The 14,504-nt window shown below is 44.3% G+C and overlaps 1 protein-coding gene across 1 annotated transcript in view; it reads right to left on the bottom strand.

Moving 5' to 3' along the window:
* The window catches only part of SLC26A7 (solute carrier family 26 member 7), a 178,562-nt gene that overhangs the window by 70,177 nt on the left and 93,881 nt on the right, over positions 1–14,504 (bottom strand). The window contains exon 9 of the mRNA XM_033933334.1: positions 14,286–14,363. Within this exon, the coding sequence (XP_033789225.1) occupies positions 14,286–14,363 (78 nt within the window). The remainder of the gene's footprint in view (positions 1–14,285; positions 14,364–14,504) is intronic.

The following is a 14,504-nucleotide window of genomic DNA, read 5'->3' on the forward strand; positions in this document are numbered from 1 at the left end:
GTCATATCAAGGAAGTTTGCCCTGGGCCTATATACCCTGGGGGCCTGGCGTCGGCGTCGGCCTGGGCCTCTGCCTCCAACCTGGCCACGCCCCAGGGCCACAGCCGGACCTCTTCCTCTACCTCTAACCTGCCCACGCCCCGGGGCCGGGGCCAGGGCCAGGGCTGGGGCCGGGGCCGCCACCAGACCCCTTCCTCTGCGCAGCAATCTATCATGGGCCACCACATGTAAGACAAACTCAAACTCATCAATCATCTCTCAAACCAATACCAGACCAAAGACACAACTGACAAGTACACAACAAAAGGGAGAAGATGGGGGAAAGGAGAAACAATACAATCACAGTACAAAGTCACACTATCACAAATCAACCACCAGAAGCACGAACGCACGGGAGTCTAAAGGAGACAAAATAATGATTTTTTAAAGATCCTTATATACTCTCGACGCCGATGTAGCGTCTGACGTCATAACCGTTACAATTTTGAAATCTATTTGCACAGTCATTGGGTGTGCATAGATCAAATACACCTGTAAATACTTGCAATGATTACCCTTTCTCAAAGCTTGTACCTATAGCCATTTCTGGAGACACCCATTCCCAAGTCCCCAACATAGCTCAGTGCTTAAAAGCACTGCTTGTATCTTCCCCAAAGGTCAGGGGTTCAAGTCCTGACTAAGGTTACCAAAAACAGAATATGATTTTGTTTTTCCACCCACCCATGCATAGCTAAGCTAAAATATGTGAACCTCACTTCCCAATCTTCATTTATTTAATTTACAAATTGTCATTGTGTTTGGGGGAGGTGAAGTTTCATTAGGTTTACATGGTAAGCTTCTAAGCGTTCTGCTGTACTTTTTTGTATAACAGCTATATCGGCGTGGTTTAGGATATAATCTATAGTGTTGATGTAACGCGGAGCGGCTGCTGCAAGCACGCCCAAGCGGCACAAACACGTCATCGCGTTTTTATGCGTTGTGACGTCATAGAATCGCCCGTTCTTCATACGCAGTTATTTCTCCTAAAATGGCTGCCAGGAGACAGCCAAATTTCTCAACAGAGGACTCCAGGCTGCTGGCCAGGCTCTTTTTGGTACATGAGCACCACTATTTTAGAGTGGCAGGCCATCGCAGGTCATACCTGCAGTTCAGGGACTCCTGGAGCCGCCTGACCCGGCGCTACAATCGTAGAGCCTCCTGTCCCAGGGAAGTAAGTATTCCAAGTCAGGCCCTCACAAATAATCATGTAAAATGTAATGATGGAAACCTGTCTCAATCAAATTGTTCATGTTTTTGTGGGTAAATTTTGATTCCTTTTAAAAACTACAATTGTGCATAATAAATCTTTTACATTGAATACTGAAATTAAAGCACATCCCAAAGGAGCAGTAGTAGGATTTCAAATGACAAATTCAGCTCCTAGAAGGCATCTATTCCATTCACAACATGCACACAACTAATTTTTGGGTCACAAGCTTCACATTTGTAATCGAAACATCTTGACATCAACTTTCCCAAAGTGCTGCTATGTCATTTCAAATACCTTAAACACTCCTGTATCAATCTGCTGGTCTAGGGAGATAGTGGCATGACGTTTAAAGTGACAGCGTCAGTACCCTGACGTCAGGGGTTTCAAGCCACGCTGCTCCTTCTGACCAAACTATTTTATTGCCCCTGCTGCATGATTGTAAGCTCACCAGGACATGCTGTAATGTGGGGCAGTGCTGATAGGCTACAGCCTCAGCACCCTGGGGTTGTGAGTTCAATCCCACCTCCTCCTTGTGATGCTGTCCATGTCACCTCACACACCCCCTCCCCCCCCCCCCCCCCCACTGTCCCAGGTACAGTAGAGAGATAGCGATGCCTCCAGCACAGAAAGGGGAAATGCTGGTGTACGTGAATAAATTCATGTAAAACATGTGGCAGAAGGGGGTGGAGGCAGACACCAAAGCGGATAGGGGCTCTTGGAGGGCAGTGTACTCCATTTTTTGTGCTTATAGAGGTCAATACTTAAGTAAACATGTTATGCCATAGTGCTAGATGGCACTCATCATATCCCTCCCTCTCTGTTCTTTCTTTCTCTCTATTATCCAGGTTGAGGATCTCAGGAAAAGGGGGCGACTGCTGAGGCGCCAGGAGCGGGCCTTCCTTGAGGGGGTGAGGGAGGAAATGCGTGCACAAGCCGGTGAGTAATGAGTCCAGTGTGTGTTTCTTTGTGATCACCAGAATAAATAGATGAAAATGCTTGAGTAGCTGTAAACCATTCTTAATCATAAAATCTGCAGTAAAGCTGCTATTGTGATATCATGTCACAATGGCTTTATGGTGTTCTACTTGCCTCACTTACTTACGCTACATTTTGATGTTTACAGTGGAGTAGGTGCTTTGCATCCTGTTATTAGCATTTGAAGAAAATAACGTAGTAAATAATGTCATGTTCAAAAGTGTTGTGGACATATCTGACTGTATCCTATTTCTCTCTTGTCAAGCAGCAGCGCAGGCACCCCCTCAGGAGGCCCCGCAGGTGATGGAGGGAGCCCCACCCTGGTCCTCGGCAGAGGAGGAAGAGGAGATGGAGGAGGAAGAGGAGGAAGAGGAGATGGAGGAGGAAGAGGAGGAGATAGAGGAGGAGATAGAGGAGGAGGAGGAGGAGGCCTGGCAGCCCTCAGGACCGCCCACACCACCACTGCCCCCTGGACCTCCACCACTGCCCCCACCACTGCCCCCTGGACCTCCACCACTGCCCCCACCACTGCCCCCTGGACTGCCTGCCCCACCACTGCCCCCTGGACCCCCACCGCCTGCCCCACCACTACCTCCAGGACCACCACCACCATCCCCTGTTGGACCTTCCCCTTCCCCCACCCATAGCCCTTCCCCTCACTCTCCTGCCCTTCCTGTTCCCATCCCACCCCCTTTCCTTGCTGTTCCCCCCCAGGAGCAGCCCGACCAGCCTCAGGAGGGGGTGGCCAGGGAGATGGCAGCCTACTCTGCCATCTTGGAGGAGGTGCAGGTATTGAGAGGGTGTGTGGAGAGGATGGAACATGCCCTCTTGCGGCTGATAGCCGAAAGAGGGCATGGTGCCAGCAGCCATACACCCTCTCAATGACTGCACCTCTTCTGCCCCCCTCGCCTGAGGTAGCTCAAGCTGCTCTTGGGGGGCACCCACCCTCTTTCCCTGTGTTATGTGTATGTAAATAGTTATTTAAAAAAAAAGTTTTCCAAGTTTTAAAAAGTTTATATTTTAATTAAAAAGTTGGTTATGGTTTAAACTTTCCTGTGTGGTTTTAACCTTGTAGCATCAGAAGTTTAGTGGACAGAGTCCAAGGTAGATAGGGGTTCAGGAGGGACTGCTGAATGGGCCCTTTTCAATATAACAACAAGGTGACATATAGAAAGTTTGACAATCTTTATTGGGGTCTGTCATTCATTCTATTACCTGCTAGCCACTTTGATGTCAAATCATTGCAGAATCTAGGAAAAAAGTAAGTGAATGCAAGGGTATATGCAACTGTAGGTAGATGACAACATCTCAGCTATGATGTGCAAAGTAAGCCAGTCCCTGTTCCAAAGTAAATGGCTACATAAGGAAGAGAATATAAGTCACTCTGGTAGATTTGTTGTTAAGGAATAGGGTTATTTCTAGTAAGAGTTGGCTCCACACCAGGAGAATCCAAATGAGACATGTGGGTTTTTCTTCATTTCACGGAAGGTGATGGAAGTAAAGGCCAGATACCTCAATCTATCCTCCTGGTTCAGGTGTGGAAACCACAAAGATGCTCACAGCTGCACTGCTCTCAGTACTATAAAAACTCCATCTGACAATACTGCACTTGCCTGTCTAAGACACCTGAAAACAGAAAAGAGGAGAAGCTGGTTTACACAACGTTCACAAACAGGGGGGTTCAACCCCCAAGGTCCTCCCTTCCCTGAAGCAATGTGTTAACCTCATATATGTTGAGCTGTTTAGATGTCACTGTGGTATAGGTGTTAAGGCAATAACCTTAACTTGCTGATGGTGTGGGTTAGTATCACCTGTAATCCTCCACTGCTACTGTTTAGAACTCATGTGAGGGAATAGACTAACTGAAAACAAAAAGTTTGTGTGCATATAACAGCAGGAATGCGTGCCATGGTGTTCTATGAGGCCAACATTATCAATTTACTATTGTTCCTGAAAGTCATTAAGGATACCTGTGTGAAGAGTGACTCAAGAGTAAGCAAATAAAGGTTACCATATATCATTCTCACCTACAACTGTTTGGCTAGGTGCAAACTGGTGTGCTGAGCTGCTGCTCTGGTCTGAAATGAAGAATACAGAGAAACTGTTAACAAAGACCTATGTCTCCTAAATTAAACACTGAAGTTGTGGCAGAACACACACCTAGAAGTAACAGAGCTGCTAACATACCTTTAGAATCCTTATTAAATATGGCAGCCATTAGGCACTCATTAGGAGTTTTCCACCTGAACCATGTTGATTGGATATCCATTGAATGGCAGTGTTCCCCCCCCCCCCCAACATACCCGACCTATTCTTATCAATGAGTTAGTACACAGAACCATTCCTCACCTGATTTTAATTTGCCTGTAATTAGATTCTACAAAGAATTAACTTTAACTCTGAGTAAACCCTCTCAGATGTATGAACACATCCATTTTACTTACATATCCATTTGTGTACCAGCAAAATATATACCAGTATGGTCTTTATCAGTCTTCTCAGTCATTTTTATCAGCCCTGTGGAATGGAGAGTAGGAGATATCAGAAATAAAATAACTAGTATAAACAATAGCACACAATGAAAGGCCATAAAGAGAAGTCACTTTTGGTTGGTTAGTTTCTTTAGTTCTATGATAGTTCAAAGTAGCTTACAAAATATCATTCTCACCTGGACTTACTATCTGAGCTGCTTCTAGAAAAGATAAAACCACATATTAGAATGGCCAGTATTAATGGCTCTGTGGAATAGAGGGAAATGGGAGGCAGAGATAGGGAAAGAAATGTAAAAGACTAAGACAGAGTAAAGTCTGAAACATCTGCATAAGCGATAGGATAGTATAGAAAGGAAACGCTGCTCACCTGGACCTTCTTATACTCATGCACGCCTATGTAGCGTGAGACGTCATCATGGTGGGAAAACTTTCTCTATGCCCATTGGGCGCCGTTCGGGTGCGGTTCCTTAGCCCGCTTCCTAACCACGCCCATCACACCTCATTGGGTGTTGTACAGGGGGTGTTTTTGAACGTGTTCTATAAGTAGCCTGAAAAGATGGCTACACCTTGCAACATGGCTTCAAAGCGAAAATCGAATTTCTTGCATGGAGAGTTGCAGATCCTTGTGGCCCAAGTTGGGGCCAACTATGATTCCCTCTTTGGGAGGGAAGCTGATAGGATTGGGATAGAAGGCCAGCATGCTATCTGGAGAAGAATCTGCAGTGACATAGATGCTGTATACCATCAGGGCCGTGATATAGAGGCTCTGAAAAAACGGTGGCGTGCCCTGCGGAGAGAGGTCCGGCGGAAGCAGGAACGAATTAATGCGCAGGGTCCTTGCGGCAACCTCCAGCTGACTGTCCTGGAGAGTGAGGTGATGGACATAGTGGGTCCTGGAATAGGTCCTGTTGTGGGAGCCATTGATACTTCCCTGGGGCACCAAGGTAACATCACTTTACATAGAAGCCATTGACTTGTTGGTGTTTTTACTCATATTTTATATCTTTCTAAACTACAACAGTACTATACAACCAATGCAATTCATAGTAATATAATAAAAGCCATTGCCTGTTTTGATACTCTTGGAAGCCTAACATGTGGAATACGTTGCTAATGTTCCATATGTTAGCCTGCATAATACCTTGTAAATGACCAGATGTACAGTATTGTGACCTGTGATGCAATTCAAATGATGTTCTCAGATGTTACCGCTTTCAACTAATACCAATGTGTATTTTCTTGTCTTTTTGCAGAGGCGTCCCATCCTCCTTCTGCTGCTGCTAGGGATGAAGGGGATGAGGAGGAGGAGGAGGAGGAAGCAGTGGCTGGAACATCATACGCCACCCCTCCTCCTCAGAACACTGCTACACAAGCTGCACCGGCGCCCCCCCTTCATCCCCACGATGACAACAGGGCAGTAGAGGAGGGGGAAGAGTTGGAGGGGGAAGAAGAGGTGGATGAGGTTGGAGCCCTGGGGGAGGAAGACTTCCATCAGGGTGATGAGCTGGAGGCCCCCCCTGATGAGCTCCACCGTCAATTGGTGGAGGTGGGTAACCACCTCCACCAAAGACAAACTTTGCTCATCAGGGAGGTGGCTGAGATAAAAGAAGCCACACATGTAATGAACCAGCACCTGGCCTCCCTGGTGGCCGAGCAGTCTGCAACACGTGCTGTGCAGACTGCAATCCTGGAAGAACAGGCAGGGACTCGCCGGGCGCTGGAGAACATGTGTGGCATTCTTTCACAACTTCTCCCCCAGCTCATCACCCAGACTGCCTCCCATGGGGATCCTGGACCTCAATCCACCTCCCAGACCTCCTCCAGCCAGGCTCCCACCAGGCAAGGTTCCCCCCCGGCCACCCGTGGCCGGAGTCGAGGCCGTGGCCGGGGAAAGGGAAAAGGAAAGGACCGCCATTAGGACCCACTATGTCCTCTGAACACTCCCAGGCCAGTCATGCCGCATGGACCCTGGGGCTCCGCTGGACCTCCTCTGCATGTACACGCCACAGCCTCTATATCACGGTTCAGTCACTGCAGATCTTTCATCCAGATAGCATCCTGGCCTGAGTGCCAATCTTCATCAGCTTCAACTCCCATCGAGGGCATCATAGTTGGATAATAACTATTACACCCTTCCAAGGATCTGTAGCTCTCCAGGAGCCATGTTGCCGACTTCATCTTAAGGTGCAACCCGTTGCCATCTGTTGGCAGCCTGGACATTTGCCTGACTTCATCTTAAGGTGCAACCCGTTGCCATCTGTTGGCAGCCTGGACATTTGCCTGACTTCATCTTAAGGTGCAACCCGTTGCCATCTGTTGGCAGCCTGGACATTTGCCTGACTTCATCTTAAGGTGCAACCCGTTGCCATCTGTTGGCAGCCTGGACATTTGCCTGACTTCATCTTAAGGTGCAACCCGTTGCCATCTGTTGGCAGCCTGGACATTTGCCTGACTTCATCTTAAGGTGCAACCCGTTGCCATCTGTTGGCAGCCTGGACATTTGCCTGACTTCATCCTTGTCACAGGAAATGAAAAACTTTTTTCTTTGAACCAGGAAGCATTTAATAATTAATTGCACACAGCACAGCGGGTTCTCTGAAGAAGCCTCCTTGGCAAAACGCGTCTGAACCCTGCCGGACCATCGCTGTATGGACTTTTAAGTTAAGTTTGCTTGCACGTTTTGAAAGTATATTTTTTGGAATCATTGAATACTCACCTATGTTATGGACATGCTAAACAGAATGAAGCACTTTCAATGACCAATCTCTTTAGGGGTTTGTTCCCCATCCTGAGTTTTTTGTATTCCATCCGTGGATTCTGAGCACCATCTGAGTTAAATAAGGTATTAAATACTTCTTCAGGCTTGTTCCCTTTTGTTTTTTGTGGTTGCATCCTATATTATGCATATTTCCATCTATTATGTACAACAGCAAGTCAATGGATTTATGTTTTACAATAAAATCCATCAAATAAATGAAACATATATAGCTGACAGTGTGTTTGTGTTTCAGCTTATATTGTATTCGTTAGGTGCTTCCCAGAGCTACATTGCTGTATCATGTGGTTTACAGAGGTATGTCCCAACAGTGTCATGAACGACCACTAGGCCAGTTAAGGGTTTGAGGATACCCCTAATGGATATGCATCGTGGTAGATTTGATGGCTGACACCTCCATTAGATGCAGGTCTCTCATGCATGCTCATTAGCGCTATCCCTTACAATCCTCTTATCCCACCTTTCACAACCTAGCTCCCTATGCATCAACATCTGTCCCTCTCTTTTGTTATTTTCCTTGATGCATACCAGGGGAGGGGAGGAGAGGGCTGGAACCTACATGCCATCTCTCCATTCCACCTCAAAACCTAGTGTTACTCCCTAATCTCCTTCCATCCCCAGTGGCAACCTTTCACCCTTTCTGTTAGCAAATACCCTTGCATCCCTAATCTCTCCTTGCCTCCATGACATCCTCCACCTCTTGCTTTTATCTTTTCTCATTCAAGACTACTATCCAGCATATCTCTGCTCCCCCCTCCTCCAAGTCTGGCCATATCTAGACACCTCTCCTGCATTCAACTTAAGAATCTCATTAATATGTATCCCATCTGGTGCAGTAGCTGCCTTGGTTGATGACATATTTCCCATATTTAAACAAAGGTTCCCATCCATTCCACATGGAGTTAATTGAATGTTGTAGGCCCCCTCTGCTCTTTCTTTTTGGTGTACTCTGCTACTATGGAAAATGGAGGTGGGGCAGACAATGACATTATGAAAGCAGGGAGAGTGGTGGGTGTGGGCATCTGTGTGTAACCTGACCTGGCCCCTTCTTTTCCCTAACAATTTATTCCCCTCCACACTTAACACAAAATTTAAGTCCCCAACAATCCCTCACACCAACACCCAGAAAAATCCATAAACTAAGGAAATACAGATAATGGGGGAGGGGAGGAGTGTCAAAGGCAGAAGGGAGTATAAAGGAGAACAGGCAAGTCATAGCACAAAGTTTCATCATTGAGGAAACAGAACACCACAAACACCAACTCACATGAGGGGGTCTTACATAGGCAAAATGGCTGTGCCAAAGCTTTCTATATACTAAGCACGCCTCATTAGCGGCGGACGTCATAGAAACCGTTAGGATTCAAATCTAATTGGATGTGCATTGGATGTGGTTTTGCAATATACAGCTGTAGTGACGTTGTAGTCATTTCCTTCACATCTCTAAGCTCTATGTTCTAAACAAAGTTACCTCTATAGCTCTATGCCTTAAGGCATTGCTTTTTTTCATCGTCCATACATCAGGGGGTTCAAGTCTTGAGTAAGGTTAGCAAATAGGTTATATTCATTTCTCAGCCAGGACACCTGGTAACTCTTTAGCCTTGCCTTTACATATCAATATTTTGCTTCAGCTTTTATTATGTGCAGCCCATTGTCTAATAGTTAATGCAACCTGTTCTCTCTCATGCTGAACACCCTCCCCCCACCAAAAACATCCCCCCCTAACTGGATCATTCTTCAACACCTGTCCAAGCCCTCTGAAGTTTGATTTAACTCATAGAAAACAAATATGAAATATGTATTAAAGAATTGCAGCACAAATAACGCCTAAACGGAACAGATTATTTACAGTCCTATATGCATTAGTACAGTGCTCAGAATGAAGATTAGCGTGTAAGAAAAACAGAGCTCCACCTCACATGCATTCAAGCACACTTGGGAATATGGGTTTGGGGCTCAGTGAAAGCAGCGCTTTTAGCCATTGAGCTAACACTCTTTTGTCTCAGCCTACTATGACATTATAGCTAAACTCCTTTTCCCTTAGCACTTCACTAAGATATGATATGACAAGGGAACGAGAGGAATTGGAGGTGTGGGTCAGTGAGGAAAGGCACTCTCTACCAATCGTGCGGCCTTTAAGGGTTCAAATCCCAGCCTGTATTTTACTTGTGGCGTATCAGCTTTCCAGGTGCACTTTGATGATGGTTTCCACTTCTTATAGGAGTTGAATATAACATTTCTCCATTTAAACATGGCATACGTTGTTAGTTTTGATCGTGGTAAAGTATACATTTCTGAAATGGTGAAGAAACAATAAGCGGTATAAGCAAATCCAAACTGCTATAAGCGCAAGAAAGCATTTGTAGCTCAACACGCTAATGCTCCTTTTCTGAGCTTTGCCATCTAAAACTCCCCGGTTTGACTCCCACCTTTGCTCATTTTAATAAGGTCCTCGTTTTTTCCTATTAGATCTTATAACATTTCCCTTTGCAGGCAAACCTATTTTCAACTTACCATGGCTCGGACATCCTACGCAGTGATGAGAGCACATTAACCAGGCGATCCACAAATGTCATCTTGCTGCTTATCACTGCTTAGGATGTCCGAGCCATGGTAAGTTGAAAATAGGTTTGCCTGCAAAGGGAAATGTTATAAGATCTAATAGGAAAAAAACGAGGACCTTATTAAAATGAGCAAAGGTGGGAGTCAAACCGGGGAGTTTTAGATGGCAAAGCTCAGAAAAGGAGCATTAGCGTGTTGAGCTACAAATGCTTTCTTGCGCTTATAGCAGTTTGGATTTGCTTATACCGCTTATTGTTTCTTCACCATTTCAGAAATGTATACTTTACCACGATCAAAACTAACAACGTATGCCATGTTTAAATGGAGAAATGTTATATTCAACTCCTATAAGAAGTGGAAACCATCATCAAAGTGCACCTGGAAAGCTGATACGCCACAAGTAAAATACAGGCTGGGATTTGAACCCTTAAAGGCCGCACGATTGGTAGAGAGTGCCTTTCCTCACTGACCCACACCTCCAATTCCTCTCATTCCCTTGTCATATCATATCTTAGTGAAGTGCTAAGGGAAAAGGAGTTTAGCTATAATGTCATAGTAGGCTGAGACAAAAGAGTGTTAGCTCAATGGCTAAAAGCGCTGCTTTCACTGAGCCCCAAACCCATATTCCCAAGTGTGCTTGAATGCATGTGAGGTGGAGCTCTGTTTTTCTTACACGCTAATCTTCATTCTGAGCACTGTACTAATGCATATAGGACTGTAAATAATCTGTTCCGTTTAGGCGTTATTTGTGCTGCAATTCTTTAATACATATTTCATATTTGTTTTCTACTTGAAAACGTTCCAAATCTTTAGGCATTCCTTTGCTTAAACTTATTTGAGTTCATCCTGATATGATACCTAATGAAGCACAGACAGCTCAGTCAAACAGCTGTAGCTCTATCAGTTAGGAGCCCAGCCTATGCTGCTAACATCCAGAGGTTGTGGGTTCAACACCCACCACGTCTTTTAATTGTGGCATATTACTTTGGAAGATGCAGATTGATGAGGTCACAATGAGGTCAGTTTTGTGCAACTGAACACCTCCATTTTGCAATGAGGGAAGCTGGAATGTTAAGGTGTGTATCTGTTTATTCTCTTTTTAAGTGCTGATAATGTGTGCTGGTTTTTCTTTGCTTTCAAAAGAGAGCCGATTGCAGTGCTGTTTGTTGAGACAAAAAAGGGGGTTGTAAAAGCCATGGGAATATTATATTATGGTTTGGGCTGAAATGTGGTTTGTTATCCATGCAATATAATGTGTTCCATTGTTATGGTGTCATTCTATTTATTAGGACAGAGAAAAGATGAAACATACCTATTGAAATTTACTATTGGAATTATTGATACAAAATACAGCAGACGTCTGCCTCGCGTGTAACAAAGAGCCGCAATTACGATAGTTGAAACGGCATTGAAATCCAAGTTAGACCAGGGTTTTTTACGTCTACATAATTCACGAGAGTTAGACGCACGCGTTCGCCCAAGTAGCGCCTATCCAGCGTCCCCACTTGGCACGCCCATAGACCGCCCACGGAACGCCCACGTCCAGAGCTGCAGACGGGACTATGCTTTCGATAGACGTTAGTTCCTTATGTACTACCTAGGGACGTCTATGTGTCGTCTATTACCCAATTAACATTAATTAAGACCCTTAACTCCATGATTATTCACTTATATCCGACGTCCAAAGCACGCCTAAGTTAAACGCAGTAATAGAGAATTTAGGCCCAAATGTTCAGAAAGATTTTTGCCCCTAGAAAATGCTATACAGGGGCCCTCTTGGAAGGCCTGATGGAGTTGTAAAACATGCCAATGGGATCTGATGCTGGCGGCTACAGCCACAGACTGCGTAGAATGGGATAGTATGCAAATTTGATTAGAAGAAACTTCTTTGCTGCTCCCCTTCAGCATCAGATCCCGATTTGCATGTTTGGCCCTCAAATAGGCTTTATGAATGACATTATTGGGATAACCCCTGGCCAAAAATCTTTTTCTGAGGGTGTTAGCTTCTTTTTTGAATTCCTCCTCAGTGGTACAAATGCATCTGATGCGTAAGAATTGCCCAATGGGAATGGCCACCTTTTTAACGTTTAGGATGAAAACTGGAAAAGGACAAAAAATTATTTCTCTCAGTTGGTTTATGGTGAACCTTGGTAAATAATTTACCATTTTCAAAGGTAACCACAGTGTCTAAAAAAGTAATGGATTGTTTATGGTAAGTCATGGTAAAACGCAAGTATTGAGTAAGAGAATTGAGCCAATCCACAAATCCATGAAGTTGTTCATCAGAATTGGTCCAAACAAAGAAGATGTCATCAATAAAACGCATCCAACCCTGCACATATGAAAATTGAGGACTAGAATATAAGAGATCTTCCTCAAATTGACTCATGAAAAGATTGGCAATGCTAGGGGCTGCAGTAGTGCCCATAGCAACTCCCTGGATCTGTTGGTAAAAAGAACTGTCAAACCTAAAATAATTTCTAGTAAGAACCAGGGAGGCCATACTCATGAGAAAAGGTGTAGAAACTCTGCAAGGGGCCTGGCATTGATCAAGAGTCTTTTTAACTATGTTTAGAGCCTGATCTTGGGGAATACTGGTGTAAAGAGCCACCACATCCAGGTAAAACCAAATAAATCTCGGTAGCAGTAAATTCTAAAGTTTGTATTTTGCACAAAAAACCCGTGGTGTCCCTGATAAAGGATCTTGCCTTGCTTACATATGGTTGGAGAAAATTATCCAAAAATTGAGACAAGGGTTCCAATATCGTATTTTTCAGGGAGACAATAGGCCTCCCCGGGGGACTGATGAGGGATTTGTGAATTTTAGGCACTGTATAAAAAACAGGAGTCCTAGGATAAGAGCTTTGAAGGAAACGACTTTCTGCCCTGGTAATAATACCAGAATGAAATGCTTCAGTGACCAACTTACATATCTCAACTTGAAGGTCTTTTGTAGGATCTTGATGTAATAGAACATAACATTGAGTGTCACTGAGTTGATGAGTAATCTCAGTCAAGTATTGCTGCCTGTTTTGTATGACTATAGAGCCACCCTTGTCTGAAGGTTTAATAATCAGACGTTGGTCTTGTTTGAGAACTTGAAGAGCTTGGAATTCCTTAGACGTCATGTTGATAAACGGCTTCTTGATGTGCCTGGATTCGATCTTAGCAAGATCTTTAAGAACCAGATCCCGGAAGATGGCACTAAGGGAATCCATAGGACCGGGAGGGATCCAGGATGAACGAGGGCGAAATATGGAAACATCAGGTTCAGAGGGATTCAAGGAAAAATGCAACTTGACCTGAAGGTTACGAATGATCCGAGCAAGATCACATCTCATCTTGAAGGGGTCGTGTTTAACTGTAGGTACAAAGGACAGGCCCTTGCCGATGAGACAAAATTGTTCCTCAGTAAGGGAACACCCCGAGATGTTCGTAACTAATACATCCTGGGGCTGCTGGAACGGGTTTGTGGACGGTTTTGTTGAATGTATTGCACTCTGCCTCGCCCCCTCCGCCGTCGGGTACCCTGTCTTTGTCGATTGCGTTGGAAATCCAGAAATATCCAAATTCATTGACTGATGGTGAGGAAACTACCATTCTAGGATTTAAGGGAAAATTGGATGCACATCTTCTTGCAGGACACATTGAGGGATACGAGTGACTAATGTATGCACCAGGGTACGCCTGGCTGAGCCTCCGCATGTGCGGATCACCGGACTGGATAGACCCCAGGTCTGATCCGGTGTAGGCATTTCTTATGTTCTTATGATAAACACAACCTGCTTTCTACAGAAAAATAATCAGACAAATAAAAAAGAAATAAGAAAAGTAGCTCTCTATCATCATCTAGAGATGTTTCTTCAAAAGCTGTTAAACTATCAAGGGACCCTAAATAATTCAATCTATGTCTAGATTAATAAAAAAAAGAAGTTTCTTCAATACCAAACCTTCTGAGTGAAAAGTTATGTGTGTTACTGTTACTTTTCTATATTTAATGATTTCTTTTGAACTATTATTATTTGTATGATATCACCTCTCACTTTTCTGTTGCCTCTCTTCAATATTTGTGGACCTGGACTTTGATACTCAAGGGTCGAATGTTGCCTTGTTTAAACCTTTTTGTGTTTAATGAATACCTACTTCAGTCTCATAATATTTCTATAACAAACATTTTTCTTTATTATGTTATTTTGAAAATACAATAAAAACACAAATTGCAGGTACAGTACCATTGGCAGCCAATATAACAATGGGCCCATTGTGTAGATAACAACAAGGATAAAACCACAGGATATCAGGCAAGCCACCTGAAAAATCAAAAAGATTACTTAGATATCATTTTATTAAGAAAACCAGACATCATTTCATTGCATGCATTATGGCCCAAATTCTGCAAACAGTGCCCCGATTGTAGGCAGTTGTAGGTGTCCTACAGCTGTCTAACCAGT

The sequence above is a fragment of the Geotrypetes seraphini genome, chromosome 2 (assembly GCF_902459505.1).
Source record: "Geotrypetes seraphini chromosome 2, aGeoSer1.1, whole genome shotgun sequence".
Lineage (NCBI taxonomy): Eukaryota > Metazoa > Chordata > Amphibia > Gymnophiona > Dermophiidae > Geotrypetes > Geotrypetes seraphini.